Source organism: Phoxinus phoxinus (assembly GCF_949152265.1).
Source record: "Phoxinus phoxinus genome assembly, chromosome: 23".
NCBI lineage: Eukaryota > Metazoa > Chordata > Actinopteri > Cypriniformes > Leuciscidae > Phoxinus > Phoxinus phoxinus.
Genome location: NC_136898.1, coordinates 7,921,428 through 7,943,452, shown reverse-complemented (window position 1 = coordinate 7,943,452; position 22,025 = coordinate 7,921,428). Strand labels below are relative to the sequence as shown.

Below are 22,025 nucleotides of genomic sequence, written 5' to 3'. Positions count from 1 at the left end.
AAAAGATATATATTTCAAATAAATGCTGTTCTTTTGAACTTTCTATGCATCAAAGAATTCGACTGCAAAAATATGACGCAGCACAGCTGTTTTCAACATAATAATTATAATAATTAGAAGAAGGAAAATAAATGTTTCTTGAGCAGCAAATCAGTATATTAAAATTATTTCTAAAGGACCATATTTATGCTGACAATTGACATCAGAGGAATACATTACATTTTAAAATATATTAAAATAGAAAACAGTTCTTTTAGATTCTAATAATGTTTCACAATAGAAACATTTTTTTTTGATTGGTCTTTGTGATCAAATAAATGCAGACCTGGTGTACATAAAAAACTTCTTTCAAAAACATTAAAATATCTTACTGACCCAAACTTTTGAACAGTTGTGCATTGTTTGTTGTATTTCCTATCTGAGATAGACTTGAAGGCCATTCATATAGGATTGTTAATCGATTGTGATTAATTGTTTATCTATGTACAAATGCATCATAGACATCTTGGTAATCTTGTTCAACATCAACATTTTATTGCATTATTTTTTATCATTATTTTATTAAACTGTCAGAGTAGTAGTGCATTGTTCCACTGACCCATCTAATACAGGCAAATGGCAAATAAATAAATAAATTATTTGTAAATAAAAAACAAAAATGTACATTTAAGTTATAGTAGTATATTAACAGTCATGAGATTTTGACTTGTCCTTGGCTCAGGATGTGTGTGTTTTCCGCACCTCTTTGTAACGCTCCAGTTCCCTTACGAATGTCCGCTCCTGAAAAAGCATCTGTAGACGTTCCTGAGCGTAATTATGGCAAAGCTCCTCAAACGTGGCACCGCGCTGGTTCTTCACCTGACGAGGGTTCTGGAACCCTGGTGTGTCCACAATCAGCAGAGAACAGAGAGAATGCTGACTGGACTTCAGTGCTCTGAAAGGAGACAAACACATCTGAATGGATCTCTTACCCTACTAAATAAGTTCATACTGCACTAGGCAATCACTGATTACCTGTTAATAAGAGAGACGATGAGCGTGAAAAGCTCAGAGTATAAACCAGATGCCATGGACTCCAAACACTCAGCTGCTGTTGCTTTAGACACTGAAACGCACACAAAAACTCTTTGCAACCCTCATCCTTCCCTCGCACTTTGTAACACATCTTTCCCTCGCGGGTCATAATGACCCGATGCCCTAAAATTATACTTACAATTTTATTTAATGTTTGTCCAGAAAGCTTATTTTATTTCATTTTGATCATATTTTTTAAAATTTTTAATCCAATTTTTTGTGGAGATTTTTTGTTATTTTTTATTTTATTTACCTTTAAATTACTAGATTTGATCAATAAATAATAAACAAATATATTTAAGCACATTTATCACATTTCTTCAACTTAATTAAAAATAATAATAAAAACTCACAATTTCATGCATAACCCTTTTAACTCAGCTCAAAATATCTTACATTGGGTGTCTTTGCCGGGAAACAAAATTATATAACATGATATTTCATAACTCTTACCACTAGACTAGATGGTCTTATAGCTCTATTTAGAGCAAATGAGCTGTTCCGGTGGAAAAAAAACGGAAAAAAAATTTGGTAAAGTTTTTAGCAATTTTAGTTTGAATTTTGAGCATTTTTAGGTTATTTCTATGTATACTGAAGCATTCCTCGCATTCCATTCATTCCTAAGGGGGTCGAATTGACCCGCTAGGGAAGGATTTCTTACTTGTTTTAAATTTCAACCACAAAACTCAAATTTTTTGTGTGTATTCGTGGTGCAAGTGCGACAAAAGCGACAAAATGAAAGCGCTATATAAAGGTCTCATTCATTCATTCGAAAGTCCTAGGGTCTTGGCCCCCTCTGATGAACACTCAATTTTGTACAAAAATAATTAAACGAGTTTCAGGTCAAAATCACCCAAGGGAAGGATGAGGGATAAACATAAAATAGGAAAGCATTTATGACACATTTGAGAATATTAACAAACAAAAAAGATACCCGAGCTGTCCGTATCATCCGTACTCTGCCGGACGCTTACTGAGCGGGGCAGGGTGCTCTTTCCCTGCTGTTTAAAGATGGCGGACGACAACTCTTCCAGCGTGCAGCCCAGGAGATACGCTGCTTTTTGTGCCCACTCATGTCTGGCAAACTGCTTTCGGCCCGCTGAAGGGTCAGAAAGCCGCATTGGCAAAAGAAAAACAGTGTTACCACAAAACATCCGTCACATTAAGCTGAACTAGAATAGATTTTCCAGCTACAGTGAAAGCTCTTTGGTCAAATGTCCAAAGAACAAGGAGAAACTTTCATCTCCTGGATTGATGATCAAAGAGAACAAACATTTTCATTCTGGCGTTCGACATCAGAGAGCAGAAACAAGCGCACAGGCAGATGAAAGATGCTAAATAAATACAATAAAAAATAATAAAACCACCTGCCTTCAGTCTAAAACAGAAACAGGGAGAGAGAGACTTGCATTTACCTGCATCTGTTTCTGTGTTATGATGGGGCAGCATGCAACATCAATATGCAATAAAAACACATGATTACAACAAATAAAACACAAACACAACAACTGTTGTACACAATGAAACAGTATTAAACACTGATGATAACTGACAAATGTGTTTTAGACATCAAGCGCATACACACACTTCTCAGTGACATGAGTGAAAAGACTCTACTGACTCTTAGTGGACAGATGTTAAAATACACTCTCAGTATCATGCATTCAGATATTAGTGTTGGTTTAGACACTGGAGACGCTGGTAGCTTTACCTTTGGTGGCCCCGGCGGCACCGAGATGATATATGGCCCCTAAAATCAGCCACACTGTTTTCTGTTCTTCAGCAGAGATGCCCAGGACTTTCATGGCAGCCTGCAGCTTAGTGAACTGCTGAGTGGCTTTCTGCTTGTCCTCGGGCTACAGAAAAGATGATATGATACAATGTGTACAGATAAAAGAGATATAATGTGTGTCTAGCTCTGCCTTATGATTGCATGTGTGGCATTTCTTACCTTCGAGTGAGGGAGGAGCCCAAACGTGTTGTTCTCAGCAAAGTGATTGAAATGAAGTTCAGTCCTGAAAGGCACAGCGATCAACTTTAATCTACACGTGTTCTTCTATGGATGAATCTCAGTTTGCACACTATTCTTACTATTTATTGTGACAGAATATGGCATGTTAAAGATGTCTGGATTGATTTATGCCGTAAGTATGCATGCTTCTTGTTTTTTAATAATAGTCTCTCACTCACTTTAGAGATGCATCTGCTCCGGCCATCAGATAGTAAAACACATTGAAGCTGGATTCTGCTTCTGGCCGCCTGGTCACTCTGAGCTTTTCCAGCAACATGGTCTGTATGGGAGACATACAGTAAAGTAAATCAAAGATAAATCCCCAAGTGAAATGATGAATAATCGGCCTAGCTTGTACACTACCTGAACGGATGCAGAGGCCACCTGTCCTGCCTGGTCGAAGTCAAGAGAGACTATGTGTGAGAAGCGACTGGCGTTCCCATTCATAGCTGTACTGCAGTTTCCAAACGCCTCTAGAACCGAATAGACCGCCTGCCATTTCTCAGCTGTGGGGAGGGAACAGTTCATGATGCTCGATAAAAATCATAGAATTTATCTTGATTCATTTCACTCTGTAACAGCTGATAATATTACATGAATAACTTACACTTTTTAAAAAAAATAGAAAATTAGAAATGTTGCCAACTAATTGAAATAATTGTTTAACTGAAGTTTAATTGATATATATATTTATTTATTTTATTTTATTATAGATAATATATAGTTTCAATTGGAAACTTGTTTGTTCCATGGAATTAAAAAAAATCTGAAAATCAGCTCTCAAGTCTGCCATTTTCTTGCAATAGAGAGTTTATATCACACAATTCTGACTTTTTCTTAGAAAAAAAAGTTGTGAGATATAAAGTCGCAATTATTTTTATTCTGTGGCAGTTACAAGCTTCCAAAGTTTAAGGCTTTAAAGTACAAGAAGCACGAACAGAAAAAAGCAGGCCATGCTGCTTCATATTCACAGTAGCGGTGTACAACAAGGCAACAATGCTTTTTGAGCTCCTCATTTTGTTCCTCACCCGAGTACACCTTTCCACTGCCGGCTGCGATGGTGACCAGGTACTGCAGCAGATGCTGGCAGCTGGTGGTCTTTCCGCTGCCGCTCCTGCCCAGTAGCGCGATGGTTTGATCCTGACGTGTTGTCAGCAGCTGATGATATGCCGACTGAGCAACAGCGAAGATGTGCGGGGCTGTTTCCTCCCTCCGGCAGCCCTTAAACATCTGCATCACCTGACATAAAGAGACCATGTCACTCCATCTCTTCTGAACATAACTCTTGAGGTGACTATGACTTTTTTGTGAAGTTCGTACCTTCTCTGAGTACATGGCAGGGGTGCTGAGAGGATTGATCACCAGCAGATTTGACCCAGCATAGCTGTGAATGAGGTTTCCACCATAGCGCTGACGCAAGGTGTGAAGGATGCTGGACTCATTGAGGTACAGAAGAGACGAGAGATCCTCCACTCGATCATATGATAGAGGATTTGCCTGATGAGAGAGAGAGAGAGAGAGAGAGAGAGATAGACAGAGTAAGATAGAGAGTATTTAAACAGGTTTTTAAACATGAGTTACATCCATCATCCATGTGGTTTGTGACTCCGCCCACCTTCTCCACATCATCCTCGTCCACTTCCAGTAATGTCCCATCATGCTCCAGTCTGATCTTCACTTTCCCCTCTGGGAGAGAGCCCATCTCTGTCTTGAGCTGTGTAGCTATACAGACAAAATGAACATTTTTTACTGGACAGATTCAGATTATAATAGGAGTGAACACTATGACTTCACTAACCCAAAGAAAAGCCATCTTTATGGACAAGCCAGACTTTCTCAGTGTTGTACCAGGCCTTCTCTGCAGCAAGCTGCTCCTCCGTCTTCACCTGCAGTAGTGAGCGAGAGAGAAAGTCAGAACACACACAAACTGCGAGAAATGTAGATGTCCCGTATCTCTGTGATGGATTGTGATTCAGTTCAGCTTTTCAGTGTGTTATGTTTGTGACTTTAGAAAGTGAACACTGCTAGCACAATTCTGAGATTAATTATATATCAAATATAATGTAAATATATTGGTAATGAAGCATCTGAATATAATATAATGAAGCATCTGCACACAAAAAAACTGCTGGAGATGTGCATATTAGAGGGAGACAAACACATTCGACCTAAAAAAAAAAAAAAGAATACAGCAGAGAAATCATTAGGTTAAAGTATATAGAGAGACTGCTCACTGCAGAGCCAATGGGTGGAGCTTGACATCCAGCACCCAATCACTGGACGTAATGGGTGGAGCTAGATGGTTCAACCAAACCCAACCCTTAATAACCCTACCGCTAAATATAACTCCACCCATTTGGTCCACAGAGGTGGAACTAGACTAAGTCAAACTCCACCCATTACGTCTAGAGAGAAAAATTATAAAAAGTTCTCTTCACACACCACAGAGAAATCTATAACACACAGAAACTGCAAATTAATTGAAATTATCAAATGTGCACACATATATCAAAGTAAAACTTGAATGGGAAACATGCTTCGGTTCAACCAGGAGCTCTGAGGTGATCTGACTCCTCTAATGGCACTATGAGACTACCAAGCTGTACACATAAGCAGAATTTCACACAGGCAATGCAGTGGCCAGACCTTAGACAGACTGGCAGCTTCATGTGCAGCCTGCAGGATTGCCACAGTGTCCTCGGCTGCCTTGGCCTGCAAAGGGCCGGGAAAACCAAGAGATCAAAAGTCGTAAACACAAATCCTCAAAAGATAAATAAACAACAGGGAAAGAGGCAGGTAATAATCCACCTTATATGATTTATATTTTACATGAGCATTAGTCAAACCCCCAAATTATTGTGAACTGAAGAGAAATCAACAGGTCTTAAAGGGTCCGTCCGTACGCGAGTCTAGTTCCGGCTGAAGATTGACCTCTGACCCGACCTATGACGTACTGACGAACTCAGAATCACAGAGGATAGAACAAAGCAAAACTTCGTCTACTCTCACCTAAGCTTACGCTACTACTATATCTTACGTCATACGTCGGGTCAGAGGTCACTCTTCTGCCGGAACTCGTCTCGCGAATGGTCATTACCAGAAGCAAGAGATGATTGTTTAAACAGTTATAAATCGCTTCAGAAGGCCTTTATTAACCCCCTGGAGCCGTATGGATTACTTTTATGATGGATGGATGCGTTTTTTGGGGGCTTCAAAATCCAAGTTACCATTCACTCCCATTATATAGCTTGGAAGAGCCAGGATATTTTTAAATATCTCAGATTGTGTTGTAAGAAACTCATATACACCTTGGATGGGTTGAGGATGGGTAAATTATGGGATAATTTTATTTTTTTGGGTGAACTAACACTTTAATAAAGAAAGAAAGAAAGAAAGAAAGAAAGAAAGAAAGAAAGAAAGAAAGAAAGAAAGAAAGAAAGAAAGAAAGAAAGAAAGAAAGAAAGAAAGAAAGAAAGAAAGAAAGAAAGAAAGAAAGAAAGAGAGCCCTACAGATAAAATCATATAGGATCTGTGACCCTGAGCAAGGTGATTATCAAACCACCTGTAATTTTCATCTGCTTCCTGCTCATACCAAGTTCACTGCAAGACCAAGTCTGACACAATAGTGTAACTGTAAACAACTGTTAACAGCAGCGGTCAAATCTGAATATCAGCAGTGAGACATAACACTGACATATCCACTTTCAACACACAACTCTCACTGCTGAACACCTTTGTATTACACAAACATCTTGGCAGTTGCGAGACACACACACACCTGTTGTTTGGCGACAGTAGAAATCTGAGATGGAAGGTTTTCAGCAGGAGCCGCAGAAGTTTTTGACACTGCCTTCACCTTCACAGACACAGCACTAATCAGTGTCCTTGTATGCAAGCAGACGGTCTACAATCATGCCAAAAACGAGCAAGACGGGAACAACCACAATCAGGAATTACAACTCTGCGACTGACATGATCCGGGCCAATGCAATGTTAGTCTGATTATACAGCCAACAAAGTTTCTAATATTTCCATAGGATTTCTACCCATCAACTTGCTGTTAACGCCAGTGGGGAGTTTAAAGAGATGGTGTGCTTTAGAAATTTCTTTACAAAAAGTTGCTTCCAGCAAGCATTATTTGCCATGCTGAATTCTTGTAGGAGACAGCTGAGTTCAGAGTTATCTGCAATCCACTTCAGAGAGTTAGTGAGACAGCAGTCAAAGTCTTTACACAAGGGTGAGAAAAAGCATTTGACATTAGATATGGCGGGATATTAGTTCTGCCGTGAGCCTCGAGGAGTTTCACACCATTGGCTTGTTTACAATTACATGCATTGCAAAATCATTCAGAAACCCATGCAATCTGTACCTCTGGCTTTCGCACAGCAGCAGTCCGTGGCACAGGAATAAAGCCTGCGGGGGGTGCTAATGGGTCAACTTTAGGCTTGGGGATAAATCCTGCCACCGGGGCAAACGGGTCTCGCTTTGGGATAGGAACAAATCCCACTGGAGGTGCCAGGGGATCAGGTTTGGGCATAGTTTGAGTGGAAGGGTTTGGTTTAGGAGCCGGAATGAATCCCGTCGGTGGTGCCAGAGGATCAGGTTTGGGTGTATGTTGAGTGGAAGGATTTGGTTTAGGAGCTGGGATGAAACCAGCAGGTGGAGCCAACGGGTTGGGTTTGGCAGCTGGAATAAATCCAGCAAGAAGGGTAAGAGGATTCGGCTTAGAAGGTAAAAAGCCAACAGGAGGGGCAAGAGGGTCAGCTTTAGGAGATGGACTGGTTGCAGGGCCGGATGGTTGGGGTTCCTCTGAGGGCGTCTCACTTTCCTCAATCCTTTCTTTGCTTTCCTCCTGGTTTTCTTTCCGTTCGGCAGCTCTCGAGCGGGAGCGATGCTCTTTAGTCCTCGCACGGCCCATTAGGCTGGTCAACCCAAAGGCGAGGGCATCTCCATCCACTGAACTGCCGGCTTGCTGGGGACGGCTTGTTTTGGGAACAGAAGTGGCTGTCGATGGCTTTTCCTCTGATCCACCTCTGTGCGCCAGGTTCACTCCTCTCCTTGCCGACGTGTCCGACTCCACGCAGCCATGACGTCCATTTATGGAGCCACTGCTTTTCTGGTCTACAATCAGTGGCCGCTCTGGATTCACCGCTGTTGGCGGTTCAGCTCCGTGCCGCTCAGCTGGGCCACTTACCGCTGTCTGAGACTGACTCATGCTGTTCTCACTGTCCGACTGTTCACACAACCCAAAACACACATGTACAGTTCACCACAAAGTAAACACCAGTGAAATAACCCGCTAGCAGCAATAATTAAAGTCAAAAGTTCACATCCCTTGTAACCTAAACAGTACTATTTCGTTCAAGTTCACAATAGCTGCGGTAAAAATCAACAAGCAACAACCTTTTGAGTTTCCTGAATTTGCCAAACAAATGAGTGCCGTTCTGAATATCAGAGGGTCATTACGCTCTCCAGCCCAGAAGTAAGAAGTACTGAAAGTTCATCTGAAACACACTTTGATTGGCTCTCTTCCACATGGTCAGGCACTTTGCAGTTGTTTTCTCAGCACAGTGAGGCAGGTTAACAGACAAACCCTGTTATTAAGCTCACTGCAGTGTAACGCTGGCTTACAGCCCTAAAACACAACTCTACAGGATCATACGCACAGCCTTTTTGTAGTCTCTTTTGCACACTATGCACAATTCAGAACCGGTGTATTGCAGAGACCTCACAACCCCCTCACACTATAAAATGACAGTTTAAAGTGCAGTAATAAGATACTAGTAATGAGCTCTTATGTGGAGACAGACCTTCATGTCTATCCTGAAGGTGATGATGCTGGTGCTCTTCCAGCTGTGCACCTCCATGATGACTTGCAAACCTCTCACACATTTGCTTCAGACACACACACACATCCTCAGCTCAGCATCCTTCTCATGCTCCTTCCCTCTCTTTCTCCCTCCAGCTGCCCCTCCCACTACAACAGTGATTGGAGGACAAAAAGGGCAGGGTGTGATGTCAGCAAACTCCGCCCACTGGAGCACAGCAGCAGTGCAGTTCCAAACAAACATCCACAAACAATCACTCTCACCTCCAACTGCAATAATTATCTTTAATTATATAATAATAATTATAGACAAAGTGTAAGGCTGGAAGCCAACAGCTGTCCTAAAGGAAAAAGACCACTATTTTCCAAACAAACCCCATCTTTACCACCTCCTGATGATATATGTGAAGTAAACACACAGAATGTGTTTTAGAGTGAACCACAGGCACAATAACAAATGCAAAAGTGCTGGGAGATGTGATCTCGTCTGATCTCAGAACAGACACCCATGTGAAATGCAGTAATACGGCGCTGCTCAAACACTTACTTTTGCACCTGGGACATTTTCATCTTTCACCTGAAGGGAGGAAGATGGAGACAGTATTAAAGATCAGGCCCTCTGACCTAAGACATTGTGCTTGATGTCTTATGTGACCTCTGAGCCTGCTTTCTCTCTATTCTCCCGTTCTACAGTTTAGGCAATGGGGATTCTCATAGAGGCGGAGATGAGGTCAGGAAGTTCATTATCCCTCTGTAAGAATAAATTATAATGCCTGTCTTTACTTTACTAAAGGATGGTATACAGCTAAATTATCACATACATGCACCACTAGAAAGTCACTGAATGTCGACAAAGAAGAAATCTTAAAGGTACGATGTATAATTTTCCACTAGTACTGAACTCAAAAATACATTTTGTGGTGGCCTTCGAAGTTTACTAAGATCCCTTTTAAGTATTTTAAATAAATTGCTTATTTTTAGCATTTTGTAATTATTATTGTTATATAACGCAGACTGACATAAGATAAGATAAAACATGGTGATGGGGAATTCATTTGAGATCGAGCAAACTTTTTTTTTTTAGCAAATGCAAAGTTTCTTGCGAGAACACAAACATTTTGCCAGGGAATGTAAAAGCACTGAAATATAGTTTTTCCCTCCCATTTTATAGTTTTTGCAGTCCCATTTAGGGGCTCTGTAAAACATTGACCCAACAATCATATAGGCCTCTGTAGAAAAATCGTCTAAACTGTATCTATTTCACCTGTCCGGGCAATAAATGACCAAATTATGAATTAACAAACAGCATAAAACTGTACTTCCCTTTTTCTCCCAAAATGAGAAACGAGATGAGAAGGCCATGAAGAAACAGACAGAGGAGAGGAGAGGAAAGGAAAGGGGTGGAAAGAAAGGCTTTTTTGGTGAGCGGCAGAATACAGGATTGGTAAAATGTAGACAGTCTTCTCGGTTGAAGTTTTGGGGGTACTAGGACCCTGCGGTGAATGGGTAGAATGAACAGCTAAAAGGGAAGAAAAAAGGATCATCAAATCTGTTAGGTGGAGTAAAGGGTAAAGAAGAAGCATAATTTAGGGTTACAGCATTAAACTCGCTTAGTCAAACAAGCCTAGAGATCAATGATGCAGCTTTCTGAAAATGCACCTAAAAATGAAAATTCTGTCATTGTTTACTCATTCTCATAATGTTCAAAACCTATTGGGCTTTCAATGCATGATTTAAAAAAAATAATATCTTAGTCACACACACGACTGGGGCTAGATCTAGACTCAATCATTTGACTCGTGCTATATTCCAAGCCTTCTAAAAAAAAAAAATTTAAGTTGTTATTTAGAGCATGAGGGTGAGTAAATTATGACAGATGGACAAACAAAGATCTAAATACAGAATAAAGCATCAAGCTTCTCATGGATAAAAAAAAAACATGCTGGAAGAGCTCATTTGTAATGCAAAAACAACCGGTCTGAAAGTGAAAGTGCAGTTTAAGGCAACAGAGCTTTCATGACACACAGTCACTATAAATAGAGCACATGTGAAGAAGTCACGATGTGAAGTGACCAGCACACACACACACACACACACACATACACACACGGCTGTCCCGCAGGCTTTAAAACCCTGATTCTTATACCTGTCAAACTCAAAGCAGAGACATCGGATTCCCTCTGTTATGTTAACCAGTTAGTCAGGTAGGCATCCATGGGCAGACGTCTTGAGCGGAGCTCAACGTGGGACAGGACATTACGACATAGACGTCGAGCCGGAGTTCGTGCTCGGGAGGGGGGATAGCAGCTGTTGCAGGACACAGAGGATATTAATAACCATGTAGACCCCAGTACCCCATGACCCCCCCCCCCCACACACACACACACACACACACACACACACATACATAAAAAACTGGATTCAAACAGCTTAACTGTTCTTAAAGAAAATCCAGCCAAACTCAATTCACAAACTTCATCAAGAGACAACTCTGTTGATGAATGTTTAAATCCCACCACAAGGGGGCAATAACATGTGACTAAAAAAATGCTGCTGTTCCTCACAGATCCACCAGAGGGAGACGTTGTGCACACTTCTTGATAAATTCATTTTTGTTAGCCTGACTTAATTAGAGTTAAAGACAAGGCTTATGCCTAGTCCCAGACTGAAATGCATGTTTGAGCTGTTTTAACTGAAAGCAATATGCACTGACATCTTAAAATGCCCTAATTCTGGCTTAATCTAAGCCTTGTCTGTGAAACAGTGCCTTAGTGTTTTAAATAACCTTCATCCTACACTGACTGTCCCACTATCTAGAGACCAGAATGTCACTATTGACCTCTTTTGACTTAAGCCTTAATGCAACCACCCAAAATACCCCAGAAAAACATAGTAACATGCTAAGAAACACTCAGAATATTTAAGAAACATTCTAGCAACCACTTCAAACATCCTAGCATTGCGGTAATGACTAGTTTTGCTTCAGAAAATGTGCAGATCTATTTTCAGAAACAAATAGCAAGCTTGATTCACTGTGATTAAAAAGTCTTCAGCTCAAAAGTAAACAATAAAGTAATTGTTCATTCTGGTAAAATTGATCAGATTAACTTTATAGAGCTGCAACGGGCCTCTGTGATTGGCCAAGGTTGGGAACAGGGTGATTTCTGATTGGATGTGCTGCAACTTAATGAATCAATTTAAAACAGATTCTGATTAAATGATTCAGCGTCAACATGTATGAATGTTCACAGAAGAAATAACACAATATTATTGTGACTAACTACCACACCGCTACAAACCCACCATGAGGCCTTTTATTCTGGTGGGGTTGTAGACCAGTCCAGGCCTGTCATATTGTATCATATCAGCACTCCCAAACAGGACACAAACAGGCTGGAGTTGTCTATGGAGGACGCGGTGGGCTCCTTAATCTGATTAGCTCCCCGGCGCAGATGGATCCGTTGTCTCTGTGTGGTCTTTCTACAAAATCCTCATGGATCAGTGAATTTCTTCATCTTATCAGCTGTTTTCACTGAAAGCAACTCTTCTGCATTCAGGACTTCAATGCTTTAAATGGACACAATGACAGACTGATGTTAACTTTATCCAACATTTCTAATCTATAGCAAATGATTAGAGTAGGCATAAACAGGGGGCAGGACTAAATGGCATACATCACACATATGCACTAACACACATACATCAAAACTTACATTATTGTTATGATGAATGCGGAGTTTAGGAGGGTCTCCAAACAAGAACATAATGTCACATGGTGGGAGGTCTAAAGACTTTTTAAGCCCCACCTAGAAGCCTATTCGTTGCTATGGTTAGAAAACATAGCACCTCCTTCCTTCAAAGCCTGGTTATTCTTAGCTCGTCTTGCTAATCCTTTGTTTGTTAATACCAAGTGCTAATGGAGCAGAAAACTGTGCATTTCATCTGCTTTTAAATACATAAGGTGTATTTTTATGTATAAAATATAGGCTATACATAAATTATTTGATTAAATCTAGGGTTAAAGTATAGCTAGCATAGAAAAGATTAGCATAGCATAATTTGATCTCTGAGGTGAATCAAGCCATAGATCTTAGTTAAAGAAGTTGACATACTGTATTTACAATGTGCAATATGTCGTATCATTCAGTTGCCATTGAAAATGTGTCTTTCTACAAATTTCTAGTGTACAAATAAAAACTGGGAAAAACAGGTTGTAACAAACTCATAATATATTGCAAAGATGCAAAAAAACTGATGTTTCTCTCATTCAGAAACATCCTGAGGGCACGAGCCCTGCGGACAGAAAACAGCAGCATGTCTGGTTTTGCTGCTTCTCTCTGCATACTGATTTCCATATAACGTTTATGCTATGGGGAAAGGGCCTACATGATGTAAGAATACAAGTTTCATGCTTTACGGAAACAAAATCTTAAGGAAATGATACAATAAAAACACAATAATTATGGATGGATTCAATTCTGTGAATAAAATGAAACATTCCCAAACCTGTTTTAAATAAATAAAAATAAATTTTCACCTTTATGAAAACTAAAGCTACACAACCAAATCAAATTGCATATGCTATGACGACACCAAAAGGCATTCAAAATGCATTTCACTTCCATATAGCGTTAAAGTCACCATGCAATCAAAATTGATTATTATTTTTCTTTGCTAAAATTCATGTACCCAAGTAGTTAAAATAATTTCCTCTCCCTCTTGCAGCGCCATCTATTCTTTGATGACGTGTTTACCGGCGCAAGGGCAGCGGGACAACCTGTCATGAGATCATAGAAATAATCCGATCATCCAATCAATTGACAAAAACAAGTCCCGCCCAACATTTTTTCTTGTTAGAGAAGCCGGTTCACTCGGATATATGTCACAGTGGAGAAGAAAAGACTAATCGCAACTTCCATGTCATGCCGACTTTAAGAAAGTAAAAAAGTCATTGTTTTCATTCTATGCATTGTCCCGTATTCTGAGGGTGTGAATAACCAGCAGGATAGTGACTAACTGGCTGCTCCCATTAACCAATTCACATTTAACGGACTGGTAAACTGGCAGAGCTGGAATCATCCTTGTGCCAACATGCTCACAGTTAGAGCTTGAATACTGGACAGCTTCACACAATCCTACTGCCAAATACCAGTGCAAATCAGCCCAAAAACCACAGCTGGTCGTCACATTGACCCAGCAGTCCAAAACCAGGATAATTATCAGCCTGAATAAAGCCACTTCCTGGACCCCTGTGGAGGGCCAAGTCAGTCCAATGACCAGCGTCAATATCAAGGCCCTCTCAATCCCACGACAGCACTGGGGCGACACTGACAGCTCGAGAAAGACTTCTGGGTCATCGGCCAGGAAACAAAGTGGAGACATAAAGAGAGATTTGACAGAGAGGACGGAGAGACAGCAGACACTGATGACAGACGAAAGACACTTCCTGTATTCAGTGCCTGATGTGCAGCCAACTTAATCTATTACATAATCTAATCTGATACTAGTTAATGAAGCCATTCACAGACAGATTGTTTCAGAGCAGTCAGAGGACATTAATAGTCCACAGGCTGTTGAACCCTATCAGAGCAGATGAAAAAAGAGAGCCATTGAGCCCAGAAATAAATAAATAAATAAATAAAAATACAGGACAGTGTTGCCAAAACTGAACTAGAACGCAAACATTGACTGACAAAGCCATACGGATAATTAAATGTTAGACTGATCGACTGTTGGTTCGTTATTAATGCACGATTTTAAAATAAAATAATATGCTGATTATTGAATGTTAACCAGCATAATATAAACGAAAACCTTTAACACTTTAAGACTACGTGTAAATGTAAATCAGCTTAGCTATGATTGGCTAACCTTTATGTATCAGCACAGTTCATCAAGGCAGGCCAAGATATACTGATACTGTTGATTTATAAAGCGTGGGTGGCTTTAGGTTAGCGAACGTCTACATTGTACATCTAACTCTTATACTTCAAAAGAGCAAGGAAAAACTTTGCCTTTATTTGCATTTTTGAAGCAAGCTCATGTAGTAACTCTCAGTCAAAAAAGCCCTGAAAGCATTTGTGTGTTCGGATTTCTCAACAGCAGTCACACACAAAAGGTTAAGAAGAGCATGTTGATTCATTCATTCATTCATTCATTCATTTATTTCCCAATCCTTCAGTTAAGAGGACCGGAGAGGGTGTGAGGTGACAGTGTGTCTTTAAGTGTTGTTCTTCTCAGTACATTAATGCAGCCAAAACCTGTCTATCTGGTAGACTATCAGCACAAACAATCAAACCTGTCAAAATAAATTAAAGGGCTTCCTGTCACATTCACAGACACTATGATTGAACAAATGCCAAACATTCTATTGGCATAAAAAGCCACACATGCTGCAAGACATAAGACTATCTTCCCTGAGCATTTCAGTTATGGAGGGAATTGTGATAGTCAGTGTTGATAATGTATTGATCCAGTGTTGGCGGTAACACATTACAAGTAATCAGATTACTTAAAAAAATAACGCACTACTTTTAAATTTACAACAAAATATCTGAGGCACCTTTTTAAATAAGTAATGCAAGTTACTTTGTTTTCCCATTCATTGACTAATGCCTCTTGTCCCCGTGTTGAGAGAAATCAGGTGTGTAAGTGCAGAGGTTGTGTGTGTGCTGATGTGTAAACATGCTCGTTATTGTTTTAGACTATCAGAATTTTATGCAAACCTGCAATAATTAAACTTGTCAAATAATACAAATGAACCAAGTATTCAATCTCAATTTATTAACCAATGTCTTTGCTGCTGACCTTCAATGATCCAATTCAACCATAGGCCTACTAGTAAGTCAAAATTACTTTAGATAAAGATTTCATTTTTTGTTTTTATTGCAGAAGGAAGAGGTGTTGAACCAAAGCCACTTTAAGGCAAGCCTCGGAAGTTAGAAAAAAAATAGTGTAACGCTGCGATACAAAGGGAAGGAGACAAGAGGCCATTGTCAATGTCAATGGAGGAGAGGCTTCACTATGTTGAATAAACTGCTTTTGTGGGAAAATAGCTTAACATTTTATAAATCTACTGCCTATTGGCTAATCTTCAACACGTTTGCTCTTAATACTAATACTAAATAATACAAAAATAGCACTGCTGATAGTGTTGTTTATTTGCATCCAATTCATTTTAGCATCCAATTCAAATGAAATGCATATCATATGAATAGGGGAAAAAATAGTTTTTAATTTTTTTGTGCTTTTGAATAAGGTGAAATTAGTTGCACCAGGCAAATAGAGATAATTTTAGTTAGTAATATATAGATCCTAATTTGCATTAAAAGGAGTGTTTGCAATGTGAAGAATGAGAGTTGCTATGCAGCAGTGACATTTTAGCACCTGGTTAAACTGGATTACAAGTGGTGATGAAAAGAACTTCTTTTTGAAATACTGAAAAACTGCCAACATTTTAACATATTTTTCATCAATAGATGCAACAAGCAACACATTTCAACACAGAGCTCTCCACAGTGGCATAGTCTAGATTTTTGTATCACAATCTTTATATAGAATAATCGCTTCTAGGCCAATCCCAAATGTGTCATATCTTTTTCTGTACTCGGTTTAAAGTGGGCCAGTAAAAACCCCGGTGGGACTCCTGCCCCCTCGTAGGGTGGGTGAGACTGGCCACTTTATCACAAAGGGTGCGCTTCATTACAGCAGAATAGATCTGATAACATATCATTTAAAACTTGATATGAGGATAAGCATTTTATATCATTACATCGAATATTATGAGTTATTGGTATTTGGTAGCAGGAATTAGGAGAAAACTTGGTCAAGATAACTTGAATGCCCAATATTCCCAGCCTCTCCTCTGACTGATGTGCTCCGATTGTTCAGTGTTGTAGGGGCAAAAGTGCCCAGAGGCATCTAGACTGCATAAATGTATATGCATAGGCAACTAGACCCATGGATATCAACAAGTGATTTTTAAAGATGACCCATGAAGAAACTTAACATTAACATATGTTTTCAGTAGTTATTCTAAAGGTTTACCCCCAAAACTTTTATTTTTCACTGGGTTGGCTATAACATTTGTCTAATGGTCTGGCACACTTGTTTGATGGTGTTCTAAAATAACACATTTAGACTTTGACACTGAGATTTTTCTCGTTATCCATTAGCAGAAAGCATATAAAGGGCTGAGTTCTCTCCACACACACACTCCTATTCAAACAGAACAACAGGTTTAGCAGGAGTGATCGCTGACTCATGTGATCCACGCCACACTCATTTGATTAGCTTGACCAAAACGTTCTCTTTAAAAACCTGTCTCTTCCTATTTTCGCAGCATTATGAAATGCTGTTTGTGTGAAGAGCTGCTCTGTAGGATCAGGACAGATGCTCTTAGCTGCACCGGGATAAACCTCTTACGGTTCAAAAGGCCAAACGTTACAGTGTAGAAACACAATATTCTATATTTTTACCTCCCCCACATTATTCTACATCACGAATAAATCACTCAATGCACTTTAATCTCCTCACTGAGCTCTGGTTTCCGTTCTGAGCTAGATAAAATCTTGGACGTCAGCTTAAACTAAGTATTTGTTTTTTGACCTTTTTTATTTTATTTTATTTGTTAAGATGAATTTGATACAAAATTATTTGCTGTCACATTGGTAATAGCGATGTTAAAACATATTTCGTGGTTATAATTCATTTTTTTTAAATCACTTTAAAAAATATAATAATTTAAATTTGAACTTTTATAAATAATCATTTTAAATGAATGTTATTTAAAAAAAAAAAATTGGAAAAGTATTTTTACACAATATATATATAAATATGTTTTTGATATTAAATGTCCCAGATTTTCTGTGACATTCAACCTACTAGAATAAGTTGAAAATTATACAATCATTAGTCATAATAACTCAACTCCATACTAGATTAGTTTGTCAAACCGGATAAGATATCTAAAAAAAAGAAGTTGTTATCTAAAAAAAGGCCTTACACTTAAATAATACGGGCTTTATTTCTGTAGTGAATGGAAATGTGTAGAAAATAAGTTAAACAAAACAAAAATGTGAGATAATATCATATACATATATGAATATACATATATATGCTATATTAAGACAGCTGAATGCAGTCTACATTACTTAAGGGTTTGGTCTTTTTGTGCATGTAATAATTGGGGAAATGTAACCATCATTGTGACTTCCTATGTGACTGTGCTTGGTTCATTTATTGTCGGAGACAATGGCAGCTGATGTTTTGAAATATCTGAGGAATCACGATGACAGACGATTAAGAGAAAACAATCACTTCTGCTTTGACCCGGAGCACCTGACCTTAACAGAAATATTCAATTTCCTCTCTGTTATCAAAAGACCCATCACTGCTTTACAACATAAGACTGAAATATACTAAAAGGGCTGTGGGGCCAACAGAGTCGCCCACATTCTGAAACGGGGCCGTTCTCTCAGCTGTGCGGGATATAGCGATGAAAATGTGTCAGAAAGCAACTGGGGAATGCAGCAAAGCCAAGAGAGCAGACAAAGCTGCTGCAAAAAGTGAAACTAAGATCTTTACCATTCCAGAAGATAAGATGAGATCTACAGGAATATTGCCTAATCCATTTCTACATTTATGCATTTGGCAGATGCTTAAGTTGCATTCAAGGTATGCTCTTTATCAGATCATGCATTCCCTGTGAACATAATCCATGACCTTGCCGTTGTTAGTGTCGTGCTCTACAGTTTGAGCTACAGGAATGCTTTCTAAAGTAAGGGAAATATCACAAAAACTTCAGTGAACAAATAAAAGGCACTCTCGTTCTTGGAACTTCATTTAACAACATAACAGTATGGACGGCAGAGGCTTGTTTGCTATTCGTTCCACTCAGATGGAACTCTACACAAATCCAGATGCATTGTGGGTAAGACAAAACACCATTAGACAGGTTATTAAACTCCCCCCCCGAGCTGTCTCACTGAAACTGTTGACATCATCACCAGCTCTTTGCTCAACGGTCTTTTCAGACGTCAACAGAAACACTCATATTGCTCTGAATTCACAGAATACCTCAAGGCTGTAACTGATCTTCCATCTGAAAATGTGATGAAACAGTATGTGCCTTCAAACTGTATCGGTTATCCAGAGAAACGGCAAACACACCATCCAAATTGCACCTTTATCTAAAAAACACTTTATTTATCAGACTATACTGACACAATTGAATTGAGTTTTGTTGGCCTATAAGTGGATAGTTGAGAGACAACAGAAAACGATGTGAGGAAGAAGCACATAATAAAACCAGACTCCATGCCTTCCACATTGGCTCCAAGTCCTCATTGTGTGATTTCACACATCACAACTATTCCACATAAGCTACAAACTTGCATATCTCACCTCATGGTACGGACCTCTCGTGTTCCTCAACCAGCAGCGGCTCAGCTCACTCAGTTCCACGATGGGCTGCACCTTCAGACGCACCGTGTCTCCAGACTGCTTGATCATCTCCACGATCTCATCCCTGTTTTTATTTTCCACGTTCCTCCCATTGATCTCTACCAGACGGTCACCTGGCACGAGCCCCAAAGTCAGGTCCTTATTCCCAGCGCCGGGCTCAGCAAAGTGGACCACCTTTCGGTAGGGCGACCCATCGGGCTGTTGGTCCACCATGGTGATACGGCGAAGGGAAAAGCCGAAATCGCCAGTGTTGCGGCGCTGAAGTTCCAGTTCCCTTGGCGCAGGAACCCGAGGAGGCGCCAAAGCAGGCAAGCGCAAGTCTGCAGGGAATGTTCGGTCCACTATCTCTGGGACCTGGACATTCTTTACAGGGCTGGTTTGGTGGGGCATATGTAGGGCTGATGGATTGAATACCTTGACCTCTACCTGAGGCGAGGGAACGGTTGAGTTCTGGCCTGATGGTGCGGTCGACCCTGAGGGCCTTTCCTCTTTGCTCTTCTGTGAGAAAGAAAACCGCTCTAAGACTTGTTCTACAGGGGAATTCTGCTTCTGTTCTACCGGGGAGTTCTGCTTCTTCATGGAGTCAAACTTGGCCACCTGTTCTTTGACGGAATTCCGGCGGACATCTTGCTCCACCTTAATGTCATCGCTTGAGCTTGTGGGCGTTACGGTACCCTGAGTGTGGAGTTTCCTGAGGTCCGCATCCATCAGGCTAAGCTCTGTGTTTCGGACCACTTTGATGGGAATGGGGCTGGAAATCTCCAGCTTCCCTTTCAACTCCCGTTTAGAGCTGCTCCGATGAAGATTAAAGAAACCTCTCCTCACGCTCATTTCCTCGAGACTCTTCAGCTCGGCTGGAGACATTCGCTCTTTTTTCTCCTTCTTCTCCTTTTTCTCCTTTTTTGATCCATCCTTCTCCTTGTCTTTATCTTTCTTGATCAAGTGGAACATGGTTGGACCTAAATGTAAAATCTACCAGATGTTGTCCTCTTCACACCATAGAGATCAATAATAGTGTTCAGTCATGACCAGCAGCAGTTCCACAGCACCAAGGGCACCTCAGCAACAGGCGAAGCCCTCCTCTAAAACAACAGATTGACAAACACAAGACATTTTTAAGGCTTCCTTCCTTTAGCAGTAGCCTGTAGTAGTAGTTTGTGACTGTAGTAGTTTAAAAGGCACATTAAACGTTTTAAAATCTTTAAATAAATAATAATAATAGTTGTTGTTATTGTTAATAATAATAATAATAATATTATATATATGCACATATTAAAAGCATTGTAGATTTACTTCTGGTATAATATTAGTAATTTAAGTATATAGTAGCCAATATACTTTATTTTATATATATATATCATATTTCATGTCAGTCATTTCAGTAATTCATGGGTTAATAACCCACATAATTTATTAATCAAACGAGTAAAAAGGTGGATATGTGACGGAAGACCACTGTGTGACGTCACACACTCTCGTTGGCTGTTCTTACCTTTCCTGACAGGTACATATCACAGTTTATACAATTTTATACATTTAATAAAACAATTACATAAACGTGATATAAAACACAGCGCCATAAATCCGTGATGCTCTTAAATCGATCAGTTTTCCAGATTATCCAAACAAAACGAGTAGAATGAACCACTTCCTGAAACTCGTCCTTTCATCTCCCCCTCAACGCTTCCTCTTTGAATTAAATTAAACTCTATTTTGGAATCTCAAAACTATTTAACACATTATTTATGACACGAAATCACTTGACCTCGCCTGCACAATCGTGTCTGTCATGTAATGATGAATTCGGCTCTATAAAGTACCGGCAGAAACTCTCATTGATTCAGCGCTGAAAGTAAATCTGTTTGTGTGTGTGTGTGTGTGTGTGTGTGTGTGTGACTTTAATATATTGCCCCTTGATGCAGTATTTAAACCACATACTCATACCTGCATTTATAGAATTTCTTTGATTTTGTATAAAGTGAAACACATCATGGCTTTAAGGTGAATGTTTTGGTTCGCGTAATGCGCTTCTCTAAGCCTCTTTATTCCGCATAAAGCAAACAGACAGTCTGTTCACCTGTACAGTGAACTAATGACAAACACCGCTAATGATAAACATACTTACCGCTGAAACAGTGATGAAAAAGTCTGGCGATCCCCGGTGCGCACTGAACTGCAGCACCGGTCCTGTGGAAACAGTGTTGGACTGTCAGTGGGACGCGCGCACCAGCTGAGCGCGCTCCCGCTCACTGAGCCCTGCTGGATATGATCTAAGAGACTTTTAGCGTGAGAGATACTTAGAATAAGTTAAAAGTTTAATTTGTCTGATGTACACAGCATAGCACTTTAAAATTGCAACAAATAAAAATAAAAATTAAACAAATAGTAGATAGAAAGATAAAGATAATAATTTGTAGGCCTATTATTTTATTTTGAGTACAAGTATTGTAGTACAAGTAGCCCTAAAAAGAATAATTAAAAACTATAAATAGGCCTATAAGAGTAGAGTGCACACTATTGTATACAAATACTGTATAATATGATATTAAATATATTTACAAATAAATTATCAAAATTGTATAGCTATATATGCCTGCATTATAGCCTATATATTCTATAAATTCATGTAAAGGACATGATTGTTTTGAA

The 22,025-nt window shown here is 39.6% G+C and overlaps 1 protein-coding gene across 7 annotated transcripts in view; it reads right to left on the bottom strand.

Moving 5' to 3' along the window:
- Positions 1–21,632, bottom strand: part of myo18aa (myosin XVIIIAa) — a 46,706-nt gene extending 25,074 nt beyond the window's left edge. For 4 of the 7 annotated variants that reach the window (XM_079600744.1, XM_079600747.1, XM_079600745.1 and 1 more), the window contains exons 1-16: positions 10,238–10,420; positions 9,460–9,491; positions 7,455–8,318; positions 6,864–6,941; positions 5,732–5,797; positions 4,884–4,971; positions 4,701–4,807; positions 4,406–4,582; positions 4,114–4,324; positions 3,449–3,591; positions 3,265–3,365; positions 3,026–3,089; positions 2,786–2,930; positions 2,009–2,173; positions 1,015–1,105; positions 742–934 (exon numbers count right to left, since the gene is read on the bottom strand). In XM_079600744.1, coding sequence (XP_079456870.1) covers positions 742–934; positions 1,015–1,105; positions 2,009–2,173; positions 2,786–2,930; positions 3,026–3,089; positions 3,265–3,365; positions 3,449–3,591; positions 4,114–4,324; positions 4,406–4,582; positions 4,701–4,807; positions 4,884–4,971; positions 5,732–5,797; positions 6,864–6,941; positions 7,455–8,318; positions 9,460–9,491; positions 10,238–10,274 — 2,562 coding nt within the window. In that variant the 5' untranslated portion in view covers positions 10,275–10,420. Of the gene's footprint in view, positions 1–741; positions 935–1,014; positions 1,106–2,008; positions 2,174–2,785; positions 2,931–3,025; positions 3,090–3,264; positions 3,366–3,448; positions 3,592–4,113; positions 4,325–4,405; positions 4,583–4,700; positions 4,808–4,883; positions 4,972–5,731; positions 5,798–6,863; positions 6,942–7,454; positions 8,319–9,459; positions 9,492–10,237; positions 10,421–19,316; positions 20,459–21,501 lie in introns of those variants that run through there. The other 3 variants (XM_079600746.1, XM_079600749.1, XM_079600750.1) reach the window with 1 other exon arrangement.
- Positions 21,633–22,025: the final 393 nt, after the last annotated feature.